Raw genomic sequence first — 15,578 nt, forward strand, 5'->3', positions numbered from 1 at the left:
CTCGACCTCATCAGCTGAGCTTGTGAGGGAACAGTGGAGGCCGAGAATTGCTGACCAGAGAGCTACCGTCAGCTAAAAGTCGTCTGGACAGCTTTATAGCCTGGTTTAGCAAAGCTTCAGCGTTGGCACACACAGATGTGCAGAACCTCTTCTGCCAAATTCTGATGGGTACAGGGTGAGAAATCATCTTTGCTTCTCCCCTGGCATAGCTGAATACAAATGCTGTCTGTAAGGTGGATATCAAAAAGTATCTGCTGTGTCAGAGACTGTTTCAAGTTGACTAGTTCAAGGAGTGATTTCTAGAGATTCTGAGAATTTCATTAGTCGTTTTAATTAGGGCCAAGATATTTTTAAAACCATGAAAAATCTCAAGCTATCATGCAGTAAAACTGGTAGGGTGTGCTTGTAGCTTGGTTGTGAACTTTTCTTGAGAGGGCAGATGGATGTAAATGAAGATATATAAGGAAAATGAGAAGAACATCTGCCTTTTTCAGCTCTCTATGAGACATGTATAAGCAAGACAAAAATAAAACTGAGCCACTGAGCTTGTTTCAGCATATGGTAGGTATAGGAAAATTTCTGGAAGTCCCTCTTCTCTCTCTTCAGTCCAGATGCACAGATCAATGAAGCATTTAACTACCTCTCCTGTTGATGTTTTAATTTTTTTTCTTTGTAGTGTGCTGAAAACACATGTTAAAATGCAAACGAGTACAAACAGCCACCACATACACCCACCAATCTGCTTCCAGGTGATTTCTTGAATTCATGGCTGTTATTTGTCCCCTTTATTTTGACATTTGACATGAAATTATGCTAGGTGTTCATTTTTTACTGGGAGTTTTAATCTTGACCAGTACACAGGCAAGGATTTATGTCTGCCTCTTCACTTACACATTAAGGATCGTACAATGTAAGAAAATGTAGCATGAGAAAATCAGAAGGCTTAGCTCATTTGTGAAGTGCTGTCTACGTACAGTCCAGGGTTTTTACCACCCTTTGCTGAGAAGGACTGTTAAAAGAAATAGAAAAGCTCACTGAAGTGAGCTATCTGTAGATTCTGATGAGTGCTAATCTGCTTTGGTAAGGACATCGATTCCTTGTGGGGTACAGACAACAGTAATCCCAGCTCTCAGTCTTCCTCAACTACTGCTGGTGTTCCTGTCTTGTTCTGAAATCCTGGCAAGCAAAAAGACAAGTGGCAAGATGTGTGAAGGGGATAAGTTTAATACATTTTGCCATGACAGTTTATAATACATTTGGTTATAATACCAAATTAATGGGCTTTTTACCTTCTTTTTTTTCCCCACCATCTGAGCAGCAGGATCAATCTTGCAAAGGCTTGGGGTTTTTGGTTTACAAAATTGTTGGGTTTCTAACATTGTTTGGATACATTAAATTTAAGAAAATCGGTGAGAAGCAGAGAGACAAAACCAATAACTCAGCAGTGTTTTGCAAAGGGTTACTCCAAGGCACGTTCTTCTGAATAATGATGAATTGCTTCCTGATTTGTGGTCAGTGACTTTTTTTGGTATAATTACTGTCAAGAAGGAAGCTGAACAACCAGAGTACATTTCTTAGACCTAGCATAGTGGAGCATTTTCTACAAAACCCTTACACCTTTTTTGACCAAACCCACTTGATATATGTTACCGGAACTGATGATTCCTTTTTATACAAGAAGGTGACCTGTGAGTACATGTCCCAGAGTCACTTCATATTCTGTTTAGTATGCCACTGTATGCTGGTAAGAGAACTGAAGGTTGGTTTTTTTTTTTGTTTTTTTTTTTTTTTTTTTTTTTTTTTTGTTGTTGTGTTTTTGTGTGTTCTCCTTTTAGCTACTTTAGGGCAGCTATAGACTGAAGAATGGAGGGGGGTGGAGGGTGGTTTCATTTTGATCTGGAGGAGCAGTCATTCCAGTTTCTAACTTATTAGAAAAGCAAGCTCTGTAGCAGTGAAGTGATTGATAGATACTGCATATTTTTGTTTGCTGGAACTAGACTTTTGGGGGTTGCCTTTGATAGGAAAAATAACTTCTGAAGATATTTGACAGTCTCTGTACATTTTGCTTACTGTTTCTTCTTGTAAATGTATTTCCAAAAAGCACATTTTTAAGGTGGTATTCATCATTAACTTCCATATGGCCTAGGAAAATGTTAGTACCTAACAAAGCTGGTTGTATTGTAACCGACACGATTGTTCATTTATTTATTTCTGTTTTGCTGACCTGTCACAAAAAAATTCTTCCACTGATTGCTTTACCGTGTTACATTTGGGGGACAGGGGAGAAGAGGGAGACTTCTCATTTTCTACTGGCAATGGACTGATCCTGTGCTGCTCTTCTCGTAGGTCACTGGAGTTATAAGCAAAGAGTACATCCCAAAAGGAACACGCTTTGGACCCCTGGTAGGAGAGATCTATACCAGTGATACGGTTCCCAAGAATGCGAACAGAAAATACTTTTGGCGGGTAAGCAGGAAAAAGCATCACCACGTTGTTGCAGTAAGCAGATCACTAAATGAGTACGGCTGAGAAGCTGGGTCACTTCCTGCTGCATGATGCAGGGAACAACCTCTGTATGTGGCCAGGCACAAACAGGGCCAGTGGGTGAATTAAGCCGAGTAAAAGCCTGGCTATCTTGGATGTAGGGACTGTGTGGGTGGAGAGAGCAGTGGAGATGCACAGCCCTTCCTGGCTCTGTCTTCTAAAATGTATCAGTGCTTGATTCTGTACAGAAATAGTTGTGCTGCTTGCTGTAAGGGCGCAGGTTATTTTGCATTTCTTCATAGCGGGAAGTCATTCTGATTTATGCAAGTATCACGTCCTTGTTTTTTCCCACTATGAAGAAGCTGTGAAAGTACTGCATAAGCTTTCACTCTGGAATTAAGATATATTTTGTGACATTTTTTCCTAGGTCTTGTATAGAACTGCTGTAACACAGTAGTGGTAGTCTTCAGTGTATATCATTCAAGTAATAAATTTTTCTAGGCCTCCTCAGAATTGTTAAAAGAATAGCTCATGGATCTTAGCAAAGGGAAAAGAGACAAACACCAGAGGTGGTGCCTAATTTGTACTCCATAGCATAAACTGGAAGGGAGCAGCAGCCAATATATTTTGGCTTGGACAGTCTGTGCTGGGGAATATGCTTCCAGTTTATCAGCTGACATAATCCTCATTTTCCTTACAGACACATTATTAATTGTTAGAGAACATTCTTTCAGCCCCGTCTCCTTCCATGGATTTGTTTTGCTGCCTTCTAGCCATGTAGGTTGTGTCTAATTCCGTGGATTTGGGACTGTGTCCAAGCCTCTACGCTCAGGTGCCTGCCTGCCTTAGTAATATCCCAACCTCATATCCAGGTGAAACCCAGGGCACGCACCAGCATTCCCCACACCCCTTTCTTCCTACCTAATTGAATCATTTTGGTTTTCTCAGATCGTCTTTGTACGACGTAATACAGCATTGCACAGGCAGTTATTTGCATGTGCGTTTTTACACAGCAGGCAACTGTTTTCACATTAATAAGGCCACAAAATGTTTCTTTTTGCTGAACTTTTAGGGAGCTTGTGTCCAGTATAGGAAGAGACCAGTATGCTGACCCTAGCCCCACCAGTTGTTCATAAGACAGAAGACACAGGGAAGAGGGGCTGCTAACCCAGGACTTCATTCCTACATTGCAGTGAGAAAGATGACATCATTCTTACGATGTGATTTTAAGCCTTAATGCGGAGGGATCCTCAGAAATAATATCCTAGGAACCATCTAGGCATCATTAAATTCCCTGTTATAATCTCTTGATTCGTTCAAGACAGACTGCTGCACTGAAAATTAATTCCTTCCTAGGGGTCTGACACAGGCTTGCATATGCAAAGGAAATAATAACACGTGGGAGATAACTCCCCACATGTTATTAAAGGCATCCCGGGCTCGCTGGCAGGAGCGGGAACATCTGCCAGGCGCCCGGGGACGCTGCCTGCGCCCTGCCCGCGCCAGGGGAGCGGGGCCGCCCGGGCCCGCGTCATTTCTGGGAACGCGCCGTGACTCAGCACATCTGGTCGCGCCTTCCCCAGAATAGGTGGGAGCCTGGTGGGTGCCTCTGCCGGAGAGTCGGAGCTGTGGCCCTGACGTGGGAGCGGTGGAGGGCTGGTTTGGGAAGTGGTGGCAGGCGTCAAGCGCCAGAGCCCCGCGTTCCTGGAAGTTTGCGAGCCGGGGTGAGCAGAGAAACCCGAAGGCTCCTCTTGATGCAGCACAACTCGCCCGGCTCCCTTCCATTTTCTCATAACAAACACACCGCAAAATCTCTCGCAAGCCGCTTTGATGAGGCCACATGTATTTCCCCCTTCTCAGTTTACAGGAAGTTACTCTTAAAGAAAGTGATTCTGGTGTTTACGGCCCGCGTTAAAGGGCCAGGCCGCCTCGCCTCTCTGCCCGCCGGGCTTCGGGGAGCATAGGAGGGTCCCGGCCGGCCGGAGGGCGCTGCCCGGCCAGGGAGCTGCGAGAGTGGTGAGGGCACACGGGCAGCAACATCCTGTGGAGTGTTTTCCCTATGAGATAAGCTTTGTCTCCCCTTTGGAAAGGCATTTCCTGCTCAGCGCGGTGCATTGCTGGTGCAAGCTGCTCCCACTTCAAGGTCTGGCTTTTGCCTGGTCATTTCATCCAGCACGGAACTAGTTCCCCTTGAGAGTAAGCAGTGAGTTTTTAACAAGCATGTTTCGTGGATTTCTCTTGACTTTTTAAAAATAATTCTCTTATTCTTACCATTTCGAGAAACAGTAGCTTCTGTCAATGATGGGAACTTCTTTCCCCCGAAACCGCTGAGTAGTTTTCATATTCATGTTTTCTTGCCCCTCCGTGGGCAAGTCAGAACATGTCCCTTGGCAGGAAAAATGACTTTTCATGGGTTAACCCCTCTCCAGGTCTTCCTTCAGTTATGGCAGGTGAATTTCATCTTTGCCTCACCCAGCCTTCCTACAAAAGGGTTACAGTTCAACTATGAGCAAGTGTTGCTTTAGGACTCTGGGGGGGGGTGGAGAATGTTTGCATAGTTTAAACCTTGGGTGGAGGTGGTAGGAAACTGCAAGTACAGAGGCCATAGAAAGAGGTGAGAAGGATTCTGACGTAGTGCAGCCAGCCAGTCTTATACACAGGTGACTCAAAGCATTAATGCAAGCATGCACTCAGACCTGCAGTCTTCAGCATCACCCACTTGTTGATCGGAGAATCAGGAAAAGGACTCTAAGGTAGACTGTTCACACAGGGAGAGTACTCTGCGTTTCAGATTTTGGGTCTTGTTTTCCCAAGCTGAGACATAGGCTAAGATGAAATGGAAAAGGTGACTGTGAACTTGCCTTTGAACACCTTCTTAAATCAGAGGATGTCATAGTTGGAAAGGCAGGAACACAGCTTGAACTCTTTACTTCAGTAATATATGCTCTTTAAAAAAAAAAAAAAAAGGGGGAGCTTATCATTTTTCCCCTCTGGACTCTGTGCATACGTGTTGCGTATTGTGCCTATATATATATTTATATATATTCATAAGCACTTCCTCTCTATTCCAGATCTACTCAAGTGGTGAACTTCACCACTTCATTGATGGATTTAACGAGGACAAGAGCAACTGGATGCGTTATGTAAACCCCGGCTACTCTGTTCAGGAGCAGAACTTGGCTGCTTGTCAGAATGGAATGAACATCTACTTCTATACCATCAAGCCCATCCCTGCCAACCAAGAGCTGCTTGTGTGGTATTGCCGAGACTTTGCAGAGAGGCTGCACTATCCCTCCTCCAGAGAGCTGACAATGATGAACCTCAGTAAGTGCATTACAGTATAAACAAGGAATGCTAGTAATGTCTCTTCTGCCTATACGATCTAATAATAAGTTGTATAATTACACAGCTGCATCATCTGTTGTGTCACAGGAGGTAGCTTGGAGTGGAAAAGGGGAATTAAAAAACCCAACACAAGAGAATGTTAAAAAGGGGAATTAAAAACCCAACACAAGACTCTGTGCCTGTTCAAATGGAAAGAGGTTATAAAATCTGAGCAGTTGCTTGTTTACACTCTGAGTCTTATCTGGTGAAATTCTGGACAGACAACCTGACCTCTGTCTTCCTAACCATAGCTGTTGGTTCACTCTCAGACTTTCCAATTTCAGATCTCACAGTGTGTTGAGCAAAAGTCTGCTTTGGTAGCACATACTAAAGGCTGGGCTGTCCAGTCATGCTCCCAAAGGGCTGCCCTCGCTGTACCAGGAAGTGGCAATGTGCCATGACTGTCTAGGTGTCTGACAAAATACATGTTTACTGCATAATGCACTTTGAGCCTTGCATCTACACGTATTTAACTAATGGGACCAAACCTCCTGTGGTCTTCTCATCTGGTTACTTATGTTTTAAGGTCAGTGTACTTTGTCCCCATTTCTTGGCTTTATATTGCAGCTTTCATTTTCTGTTCAAAAATAATAGCACTGGTAGCAGAGGGAAGAGGTGTTTCCAGGAGTTTGTGTTCCTCTGTGATTTCTGATGATCTCCAGCCTTGGTGCTTTACTTCTCACTTAATCACTGCCTGATACCTCACCCAGAGCCCCTTCTAGAGAAGGAAAGATTCTTGCTGACTTCTCAGTGGACTCTTAGGCTGCTTCCCCTGCTGCTGCTCTAAGATAGAGCAGAGTATTCTTTTGTCCTTCTGCCAGTGACTACACCGAAACTTGAAGGACAAACTGCAAGCAGGATTTTTTTTTTTTTAATATAAAGAACTATTTATGGTTATTTGGCAACAAGAATGGGTTAAAAAATATCATTGTTACTTTGGGGATCATTAGAATTGTCATCCCATATTACAAAAATGATATCACACATTCAGATTAATCAAAAGTACATCTGTCCTCTGTGGGTGTCACCCTTTCCCTAGTTTTTTGTCTTTTCCTACAAATTAATAGAAGAAAACCTGTTGTCTCTTAATGACTGAGGGAAGAGAGGGAGGGAATGTCTTACGCAGCTATATTCTCTGTTCAAAAACGATCTCACTGATTCTGTCATCTTTGCACATATGTCATCTCGCCACTCTCTGTGCAGTTTTATTTCCTGATATGACGAACTGTTGGCTTTTCAGTAAGACCTGCAGGTGAGATGAGACAACAGCATGTAGGGCTCTGGTGGATGAGGAGTTTGCTAAGATCTGGTCAGGCACATTTGGCCACTAGCTAGGAGGACACACAAACGCAGGATCGGTTTCCTGCATCTGCTGGCACCTTAGGCTTCCTTGCAGAAGTAGCAATGAATGTATTTGTAAAGTGTTTCTTACTCTGTCCAGTTACTCTTAATCAGGTCAAAACTAGGGGTGTCTAGACATGGCAGAATAACTGATTTTAGTAAAAGCAGTAGGCTCAATACAAGGATTTAAAGAAATGGGAACTTGAGCCACAATTTTGTAGTTCAGCCTTAACGTTTGCAGTTTTTCCAGATGCTGAGGTTGAAACAGACATTTTTCTTTTTTAAGATAATTATATTTAAACCATTTAGAAATTTTATGTTAGCTCCTTCCACCTAAAGAAAATAGCAGTTCAGAAAATGAGAAAAAATTTTCACACATTTTTTTCTTTTCCCTCATTCTTGTGACCAGCACATTCAGGCCTAAAGCCTGCAGCTGGGCCAAAAACCCTACAGGTACCATAAGGGTTGAGGTTTTCTAAAGTTAACCTTTTGAAAAGTGTGGAAGAAAAATCCAGAAGTCTCCCAAAGATCCTTATTTGCCAAAGTCCCTGCAGCAATGGTGCAAGCAGGGGTGGTTTTTCCAGCATTAGTACTGGAACCAGATGAGTTTACCATGAATGCCAGTACTGTTTAGCTTTCTTCTGCTCCTTTCTCCCAGGCCACTAGTTAAATCTAAAATTAGAGAGCATTGTGCTGCCTCTCCAGCCTCTCTCTCTGTCACAAAGCCTGGCCAAGGTACCCTGGCACTGCATTCATCCATGAGTAAAGCACAAAGGGTTTGTCTCCAGTTCACTGGCACCCTGCACCTGCTACAGATGTAGGGCTTTGGCCCATCAAAACAGTCTTGCTTGAGGGGATCCCCCACCTGCTAGGAAGTCAGTTAAGTCCTCTCCAGCCAAATGGATTGTTAATAATTTGGTGTTCAAAGTGGTATGGCTTCCCTCAGAGGAGCAGGGGAGCATCACCACCTCTCACAGCTCATGGCTGCTGGTTTTGGCACCCACTGAGGAGGAGGGAGGGAAAGTTGGAGTCCAGGTCCCAAGAGGCATGCTGAAGTCAGGGCCTCCTCCCATGGGATACACACTGGTGTGGGCAGGAGGCTGCCAGTGGCTGGGGGGGGGGACGGGTGGGGGCAGGAGGCTGCCAGTGGCTGTGATGTGTTGCACCCAGATCTCTCCCTTCACTGTGTCTTGGGCGTGCAGTGCTCACTGGTGCCCATGGGAGGCTTTGGAAGAGTCGCACCTTGGCTGGCTGCCTGCCCAGCCCAGCACAGGAGAGGCCACCTGGGACACACACCTACAGAGACCTTCCAGTCTTGCCAACTTAAAATATAGGCAGCTGCTTTAAGTGCCTCAAGGGTTTGGGGATCACAGCCTTAGAGTTCAGCACCTCAGTTCCTCTTTAAGCACCAGAGCAGGATGGGCCTCCGGGGAAAAATGTATCAGGGAATTTCTCTGGCTTTATTTCCTGTAATTAGTGGCCTCAAAAATGAGAGAACTACCACTTTAGAGCATAAATGTATTTACATACCCACATGTAACATCTACTTGCCTCTGTAACAGCAAACTTTCAAATTAAAGGTAACTTCCCTAGCATTAGTTCATTTGCGCCGCAGAAGGAAAGCATCCAGATGCAAGACAGCAATTAGGTATGTACTTAGTTGTGGGTTTAACCCTGTCCTCTGTGTTTTCCTGAATTGGGGCCTTTGACCCAGTCCTTCGGACGCTGGAGCACACACCTACCTTCACAGCTGTGATTAGCTCTGAGTGGAGCTACATAACTTCAGATAGATGTTGAAGTGCCTGCAAGGAGTTGCACAACAGTGGCAGAGGCAAGACTCCACATTATCCCAATGCTGGAAACTCAGTGTCATTCCAAATTATCCCCTTCTCCTTCCTGCCTGTTTTGAGGCCCCTGATGTTTTTTGTCAAGATTTGAGATGTCACCTTCAGATGGTGCCATTGTCCAGAAAATAGTTTTAAGTATGGTGACACAAGATTTCTGTATTCTGCTAAAAATAAATTATCAGTAATTTGTTAAATGTGCTTAACCTCATTCAACCGCTCCTTCAGATTGTCTTTTAGTCTGTGATTTTTTTTTTTAGCAAAGACTGAGGAAATTTGCGTTGGTGGTTCCACATAGTTTAGAATTTAATTCTTACCTCAACATGGGAGGATTATTTTGGGATGGAGGGGTGGAGAGGATAACAGTTAAAAAAAACCAAACAAACAAAAAAAACCCTATACAACAAAAGCCCAACAAAATCCAAACCATTGCATTGACTCAGGACATGACTATTTGATAATAATGTTCATATATTGCAATCATATGATGCAACTTCCTGCTGCTCATGTCATGTTTGTCTCCTCAGTCAAGTACGGGCAGGTGACATCTTTTGGTCAAGCTTCAGAAAAAAATTCAAGTTGGGGGAAGACTATTTACAAAATACTTGGCAATCTCTCTGTTTCATTAACAGGTTTAACAAGGCATTATTTAAAATGTTTCCAGTTCTGTGAAGATTAAGTTTTTAACGCTTTTTTTTAAAATGCTATTTAATCTTTTCTTCCTGCTGGCCCTGATATGCTGGCCGTTAGCTCAGCCCTGTCGCTCGCTTTCCCTTTTGTTTATGGGCAGTTTCACTTTCTGGTTTTGAAGCTTTTCTGTTTGGGTTGATAGGAAACATCTGCACTTGCTTAAAAAAATGCCTCCTGGAATGTTCAAAAGGGCTCAGGAAAACGATTTTTAAATGATATGAGAGGTTGTCTTCACAAAATCAGAATTCAGGGCCTGAAGTTGTCTTAATATTGAGAATTATTTGAAGGCTCCCGGAAAGACCTTCTCTGAGCAAAAAGTTTTCAAAGGCATGTCACACTGCCATGGACACATTTAGAAAACAGATGATCAAATTATGTACTTCTAAATGTTGGTCTCTGTTCTCATTTTGAGTGGAAACAGTCTTTGTTTTGCCCGCTTCACAACTTCGAGGTTCTCTTTCTACTAGCAAAAGAGGTGCTTAATTTAGATCAAAAATGTGAATCGGCATAATTAAGCTCCACCACTCAAAGTGTTCAGTACCATCTCACTCCTGAAATTACTATTGAAATTACTGTCTGCCTACAACCGTTTTTCAAGTTTTTAGAAAAAAAACCAGATCATTGTTTTCATGAAATGTTTGTCAGGCTACTGCTCAGAGCACAAGAACCGAGAGCAAAGGCTATAGCTCTGCAGCAGTCTGTAGCTGGAACACCCACATTGGAGTGACTTCAGGCAGCCCCTTCACTCAAGTTTTATTAATACTTAAAAGTAACAGGAGTTTCGTCCCTTTTCCTCTTGCACGCACGCACTAATCTCAGCAAATATCTGTTTGCAGATAAAAAAAAATCTGAGCAAATAATCTCTTGACCTCAGAAGTGGATCAGGCTCCTCAAGAGGCACGTCTGGGGTTTTTTTCTTTCTTCCCCCCCACCCTTCTTAGATCAGTAACTTAAAAATGCAGCTGCACTGTTCTTGTTTTGTCATGAATCTCTTTTCTGTGTGTCTCTCTGACCACAGAAACTAGACAGATCTTGGAATAGTATGTGCCTATATTTAGTATGTATATGTGTGTGTGTGTGTGTGTGTGTGTATGGGGGCAGGGGGAGAAATGCATTTCAAGAGTGAGAGGGAGACATTCTGATTGGTAAAAACTTAGATCTAGGATCACAAGTTCAGAAAAAACATCCATTTATAAGAAATATATCTCTTTAACTTTGAAGTATGGCTCCTTTAAGAGCAACAAGAAAGACTGTAAACCTCTCAATCAGTTTCAGCCCTGGTTTAAATCCACCTTCAGTATAAAACTTAAGAACCTCTCCTTGGCCCCCGACATTACCTTCTCTTATTTTACACAGTGCTGACACACTTGTTTATGTTTTGATCTCTCTGGTGTTCCCAAGTGTCCCTTGTGCTCAGGTAATAGGGGAAAAGCCAAGAGGGGATTTATGGACCACAGATAGCTTGCAAACTAAAGAGACCTGTCACAGTTAGACTTGAAAAATAAATTTTAAATACCACAACTTCTGTCTATGCATGGAAATTAGTAGGAGGGACAGCTTTACTGGGAAAATTCAGAAGGGAAGAAAAGAGCAATTATCTTTAGTCAGTCAAGAGAGAGCATGGGATTGTTGCACAAAGAAAGTTACGATCTCTGCGTGAGCTTCCTTTCTGTCACTCCTGGGCTTGCTCCTGCACATAAGGCACGTACATCCCCACCCTCGTGTTTAACCTTGTGACAGTCGGAGTTGTTTCTCCAGCTGAAGTGGCCCCAGTTTCTCTATCACTTTTCCAGCACCACCACCATTTCTCCTTCCTCTTCCCCTCCTCCTGGGTTTTTTTCTTTAAAAGAGAAAAGTGTCAGTTTGAACTTCCTGCTTGACAGACCCCACTGAGAAACTGATATGGGCCTGATAAGGTGGTATTTATTTATTTTTCCTGCTGCAAGGCTTCACAAGTCCTCCTTCTCACCCCCCTGTCCAGTTTTCAATACTGCCTGGTCTTGATACTTCCCAATGCTGATAGTGTCACCAGGAATGTTTGCTCTGAGACACTGCTGTGGTGAAAGGCAGCTGATAAGAAGATACAGATAATATTATCCACAGTGCCATTGTGGAGCTTCTTGGACCTAGGAGGACCTCTATGCTATGCCCAAAAATCTGGTTGACATTTAAAAAATGAGTTACCAGTCCAGGATTACAGACAAAATGACCAAAGAAAGTAGATGTTTTTTAAAGCCAGACAACACAATATGTTATTACTTTATTTTTGATACAGCTCTGGATTAAATTTTAGATACTGAGAGAACTAATTGGGAAGCTATCTGTGCACTTACCTGTGTACATGCTTGCTGTACAACACTCTTAAGTTTTATCATAAATATTTTAATTGAATTTAACTGTGTTCAGTTGCATTTCATTGCAGCTTGAAAACACACAAACTACCAACAAATCTCAAACTAAATTTGCTTGCTACTAGTCTAATGCCATTTCAAAAAGGATGCTACTGTAAAGTGGGTTGGTGTAAGTAGGCGCATGCTTTGAAAACAGCTGTTTTCTTGGATACGTTTAATAAATGGCTGTTTCTTTGCCTTATAGGGTAATGTTGCCAAATGATAGATTCCATCAGGGTAGTGCATAGTGAAGCAAAGAATCCGTGTTGAAAGCTGCGTGGTCATTGCCTGTTCTTACGTTCCTCACTGGGTTCAGATGATCCTCCAAAAATCAGAAATAACTGTTTCTCACCTCAGATAGTGAAGTAAGAACAGTCAGTCATGGAAGCAGAAACGTTTCTAAAGGACTGCAATGGTTTTGAGTCACGTACCTACTGGTGTTGGCTTGCACCTCCTGAGGGAAAGCCTGGCACTAACTAAGATTATGAAACCTTCTTGTAGTTTTTCCCCCTATAACAAAATATCTTACAAGTAATCAAGATTATGTAACAAAGATAAAGGCAGATTTGTTTTTCTACTGCATTTGTCTTTCAGTGTGCTGTTAAGATTGTATTATGTCCAGATAGCAAGGTCTTTGAATACAAATAAATAGAATATGTGCTGAACTGAGATGAATGCATGCTAGCTTCTATTTCCTTCTAAATACATATTTCTTTTTCCTTTTTTTTTTTTTTAAGCACATTTCAACTTAAGCTGGAGCCAACCAGTCTTGCTTTCTTTTACTTTGCTTCAGCATTTTTTTATAAAGTACAGCTGTAAGCAGAGGAGTTTTGCATAGACTGAATGCCACAGAAATCTGCAGTAAATAGTCTGCTTTGTTGTAGATGTTCCTAAGCAGTATATTTAATGAGTAATGATCTGTTTACTGATGGAGAATACCTTCTCTTTGAAGAAGGCTTTCATCCTAGCCAGCCATGGTTTTTTTGGTACTGTAAGTAATTGAACTGGCTGGTGAAGTGACTGCTGCGGTTTGGCAAAACCCGATTTGTCATGCCTTGTTATTTTACTGAGGAACATTTCTGGGAGCTTGTGTTCTGTGAAGTCCTTCAGTTAAACCTGTATTGTGAACAAATGCTCGTTACCACATTTATTAGAAATACTGCTTAAAGAGACATTCAACAGCAAAGCCAGGCAAATTTAAGGGGAAAGAAAGGTGAAATCAGTTTGCAGAGTGGAGACTGGCACTCTGCAAATGCATCATCATCAGATCTCTATGTACTGGCCTGTATCCCCTAAATTAACAGTGCTTTATATTAACACTTAATACCAGCAGGCATTTCTTCACACAAAAATTAGTTTTCTGGCAAGTTGAATGATTGCTCATCTCTGAGAGATGACCTTCCTTCCCACTAAACTTGTAGGAGTTAGATTTTGTTTTGAAAAGAGATAATACCAGTGACATATCTAAATAATCATTACTTTGTCTTTGTATTTCAGCACAAACCCACGTTAATCCAAAGCAGCACAGCGCTGATAAAGATGAGCTTTATCAGAAAAGCATCCCAAAGAAGGAGCACAGTGTGAAAGAAATCCTGAAAATGGAATCCAATCCTCCAAAAGGAAAAGACTTCTTTCAGACCAACATTTCACCAGTTACTCCAGAAAAAGACTTGGATGATTTACATAAGAACTATAGCCCGGAGAGGTGTTTCTTCCCTCGAGTTGTCTACCCAATCCGACCTCACATTCCAGAAGACTATCTGAAAGCTTCCTTAGCATATGGCATGGACAGACCCAGCTACATTACTCACTCGCCCATCCAGGCATCTACTACACCGAGTCCTTCCGGGAGGAGCAGCCCAGACCAAAGTTTAAAAAGTTCAAGCCCCCACAGTAGTCCAGGGGTCACGGTTTCGCCTCTGGCACCTACTTCCCAAGAGCACAGAGAGCCATACCCTTACTTGAATGGATCATATGGCTCAGAAGGATTGGGGTCTTACCCTGGATATGCACCCCCTGGCCACCTCTCACCTGCCTTTCTACCGTCCTACAATCCCCATTACCCCAAATTCCTGTTACCTCCATTCAATATGAGCTGTAATAACCTGAGCGCTTTGAACAATATCAATGGCATCAACAATTTCAATCTCTTCCCAAGGATGTATCCTCTTTATGGCAACCTGCTCAGTGGAGGTAGCCTTTCCCACCACATGCTGAACCCTACCACGCTCCCCAGCTCATTGCCCAGTGAAGGAGGCCGTCGACTGCTGCAGCCTGATCATCCAAGAGACTTCCTCATACCAGCACCCAACAGTGCCTTCTCTATCACGGGCGCTGCTGCCAGCATGAAGGACAAGCCTTGCAGCCCTACCAGTGGGTCCCCCACCGCTGGTACAGCAGCCAGTTCAGAACACATAATGCAACCTAAACCTACCTCAGTGGTGTTGGCTGCCACCGGCGGTGAAGAAGCCATGAATCTCATTAAAAGTAAGAGGAATGTGACCGGTTACAAAACCCTCCCATACCCACTGAAAAAGCAGAATGGGAAGATCAAGTACGAATGCAATGTTTGCTCCAAGACCTTTGGCCAGCTCTCCAATCTGAAGGTAGGCAGTGGAGAATAAGACAGGAGCCTTCTTTGAAGGCTCAGGTTTCTCCCTGTAGGTTTTCGAGGAAAAGCAGGGTCAGGCCTCCCTTGCTTGTTAGGCTGTTTATTCGTCTGGGCTTAGTACAGCATCCCCCAGCAAGAAAGCGTGGTTGTGTGTTTTAATACTGACGCCACCTAATTAACTAGATAACATTGTATTTTGGCAATGGGACTCTTCCGCTGACTTTAGGAAACATCTGAAAGCACTTTTGTTGTAGTACTGGAAACTGCAAATTGTTAATTGCTTTGTCTCTCCCTAGGTGCACCTCCGAGTACACAGCGGAGAGAGACCATTTAAATGCCAGACTTGCAATAAGGGCTTCACACAGCTGGCTCACCTCCAGAAGCACTATCTGGTACACACGGGAGAAAAACCCCACGAGTGTCAGGTATGTAATGCACAGAGAGAGAGATGATTCCTTCTGAGGCCAAAGGGACGGCAGGGCTTTGCACACCCCATACAGTGTGCAGGGAGGGCTGAGGGACAAACCCTTGGCTGCTCAGGGCCAGAATCCACACCGCAGCTGGGCCCAGCCCTTGTGCAGCAGCATCTGTGAGACAGCATGATTGCCTGCAGCCTGCTAGAGCAACATCTGCCTGATACAGTTTTGCCATCAGCCACACTCAAAATGACATTCAGCAATATTTAAATAAAAAAAGGTGGGGATTTTTTTCCCTTTGTGAGAAAGTGTGAAGATATAGAAAGCTGCTGCTTCGTCCTGCCGTCTCCTCCTAGGTGTCTGTGATTTAAACCATAAAATCGCCTCCCACTCACTCGCTGTTTCTCTGCCACCCCCC

General features: G+C 43.3%; 1 protein-coding gene across 10 annotated transcripts in view; it reads left to right on the forward strand.

Moving 5' to 3' along the window:
* The window catches only part of PRDM1 (PR/SET domain 1), a 111,204-nt gene that overhangs the window by 93,523 nt on the left and 2,103 nt on the right, over positions 1-15,578 (forward strand). For 8 of the 10 annotated variants that reach the window (XM_017739639.1, XM_017739638.1, XM_017739637.1 and 5 more), the window contains 4 exons: positions 2,347-2,466; positions 5,556-5,808; positions 13,631-14,739; positions 15,041-15,188. In XM_017739639.1, coding sequence (XP_017595128.1) covers positions 2,347-2,466; positions 5,556-5,808; positions 13,631-14,739; positions 15,041-15,188 — 1,630 coding nt within the window. Of the gene's footprint in view, positions 1-2,346; positions 2,467-5,555; positions 5,809-13,630; positions 14,740-15,040; positions 15,190-15,578 lie in introns of all 10 variants that reach the window. The other 2 variants (XM_017739645.1, XM_017739636.1) reach the window with 2 other exon arrangements.

Source organism: Corvus brachyrhynchos, unplaced genomic scaffold (genome assembly GCF_000691975.1).
Source record: "Corvus brachyrhynchos isolate BGI_N302 unplaced genomic scaffold, ASM69197v1 scaffold14, whole genome shotgun sequence".
NCBI classification, from domain to species: domain Eukaryota; kingdom Metazoa; phylum Chordata; class Aves; order Passeriformes; family Corvidae; genus Corvus; species Corvus brachyrhynchos.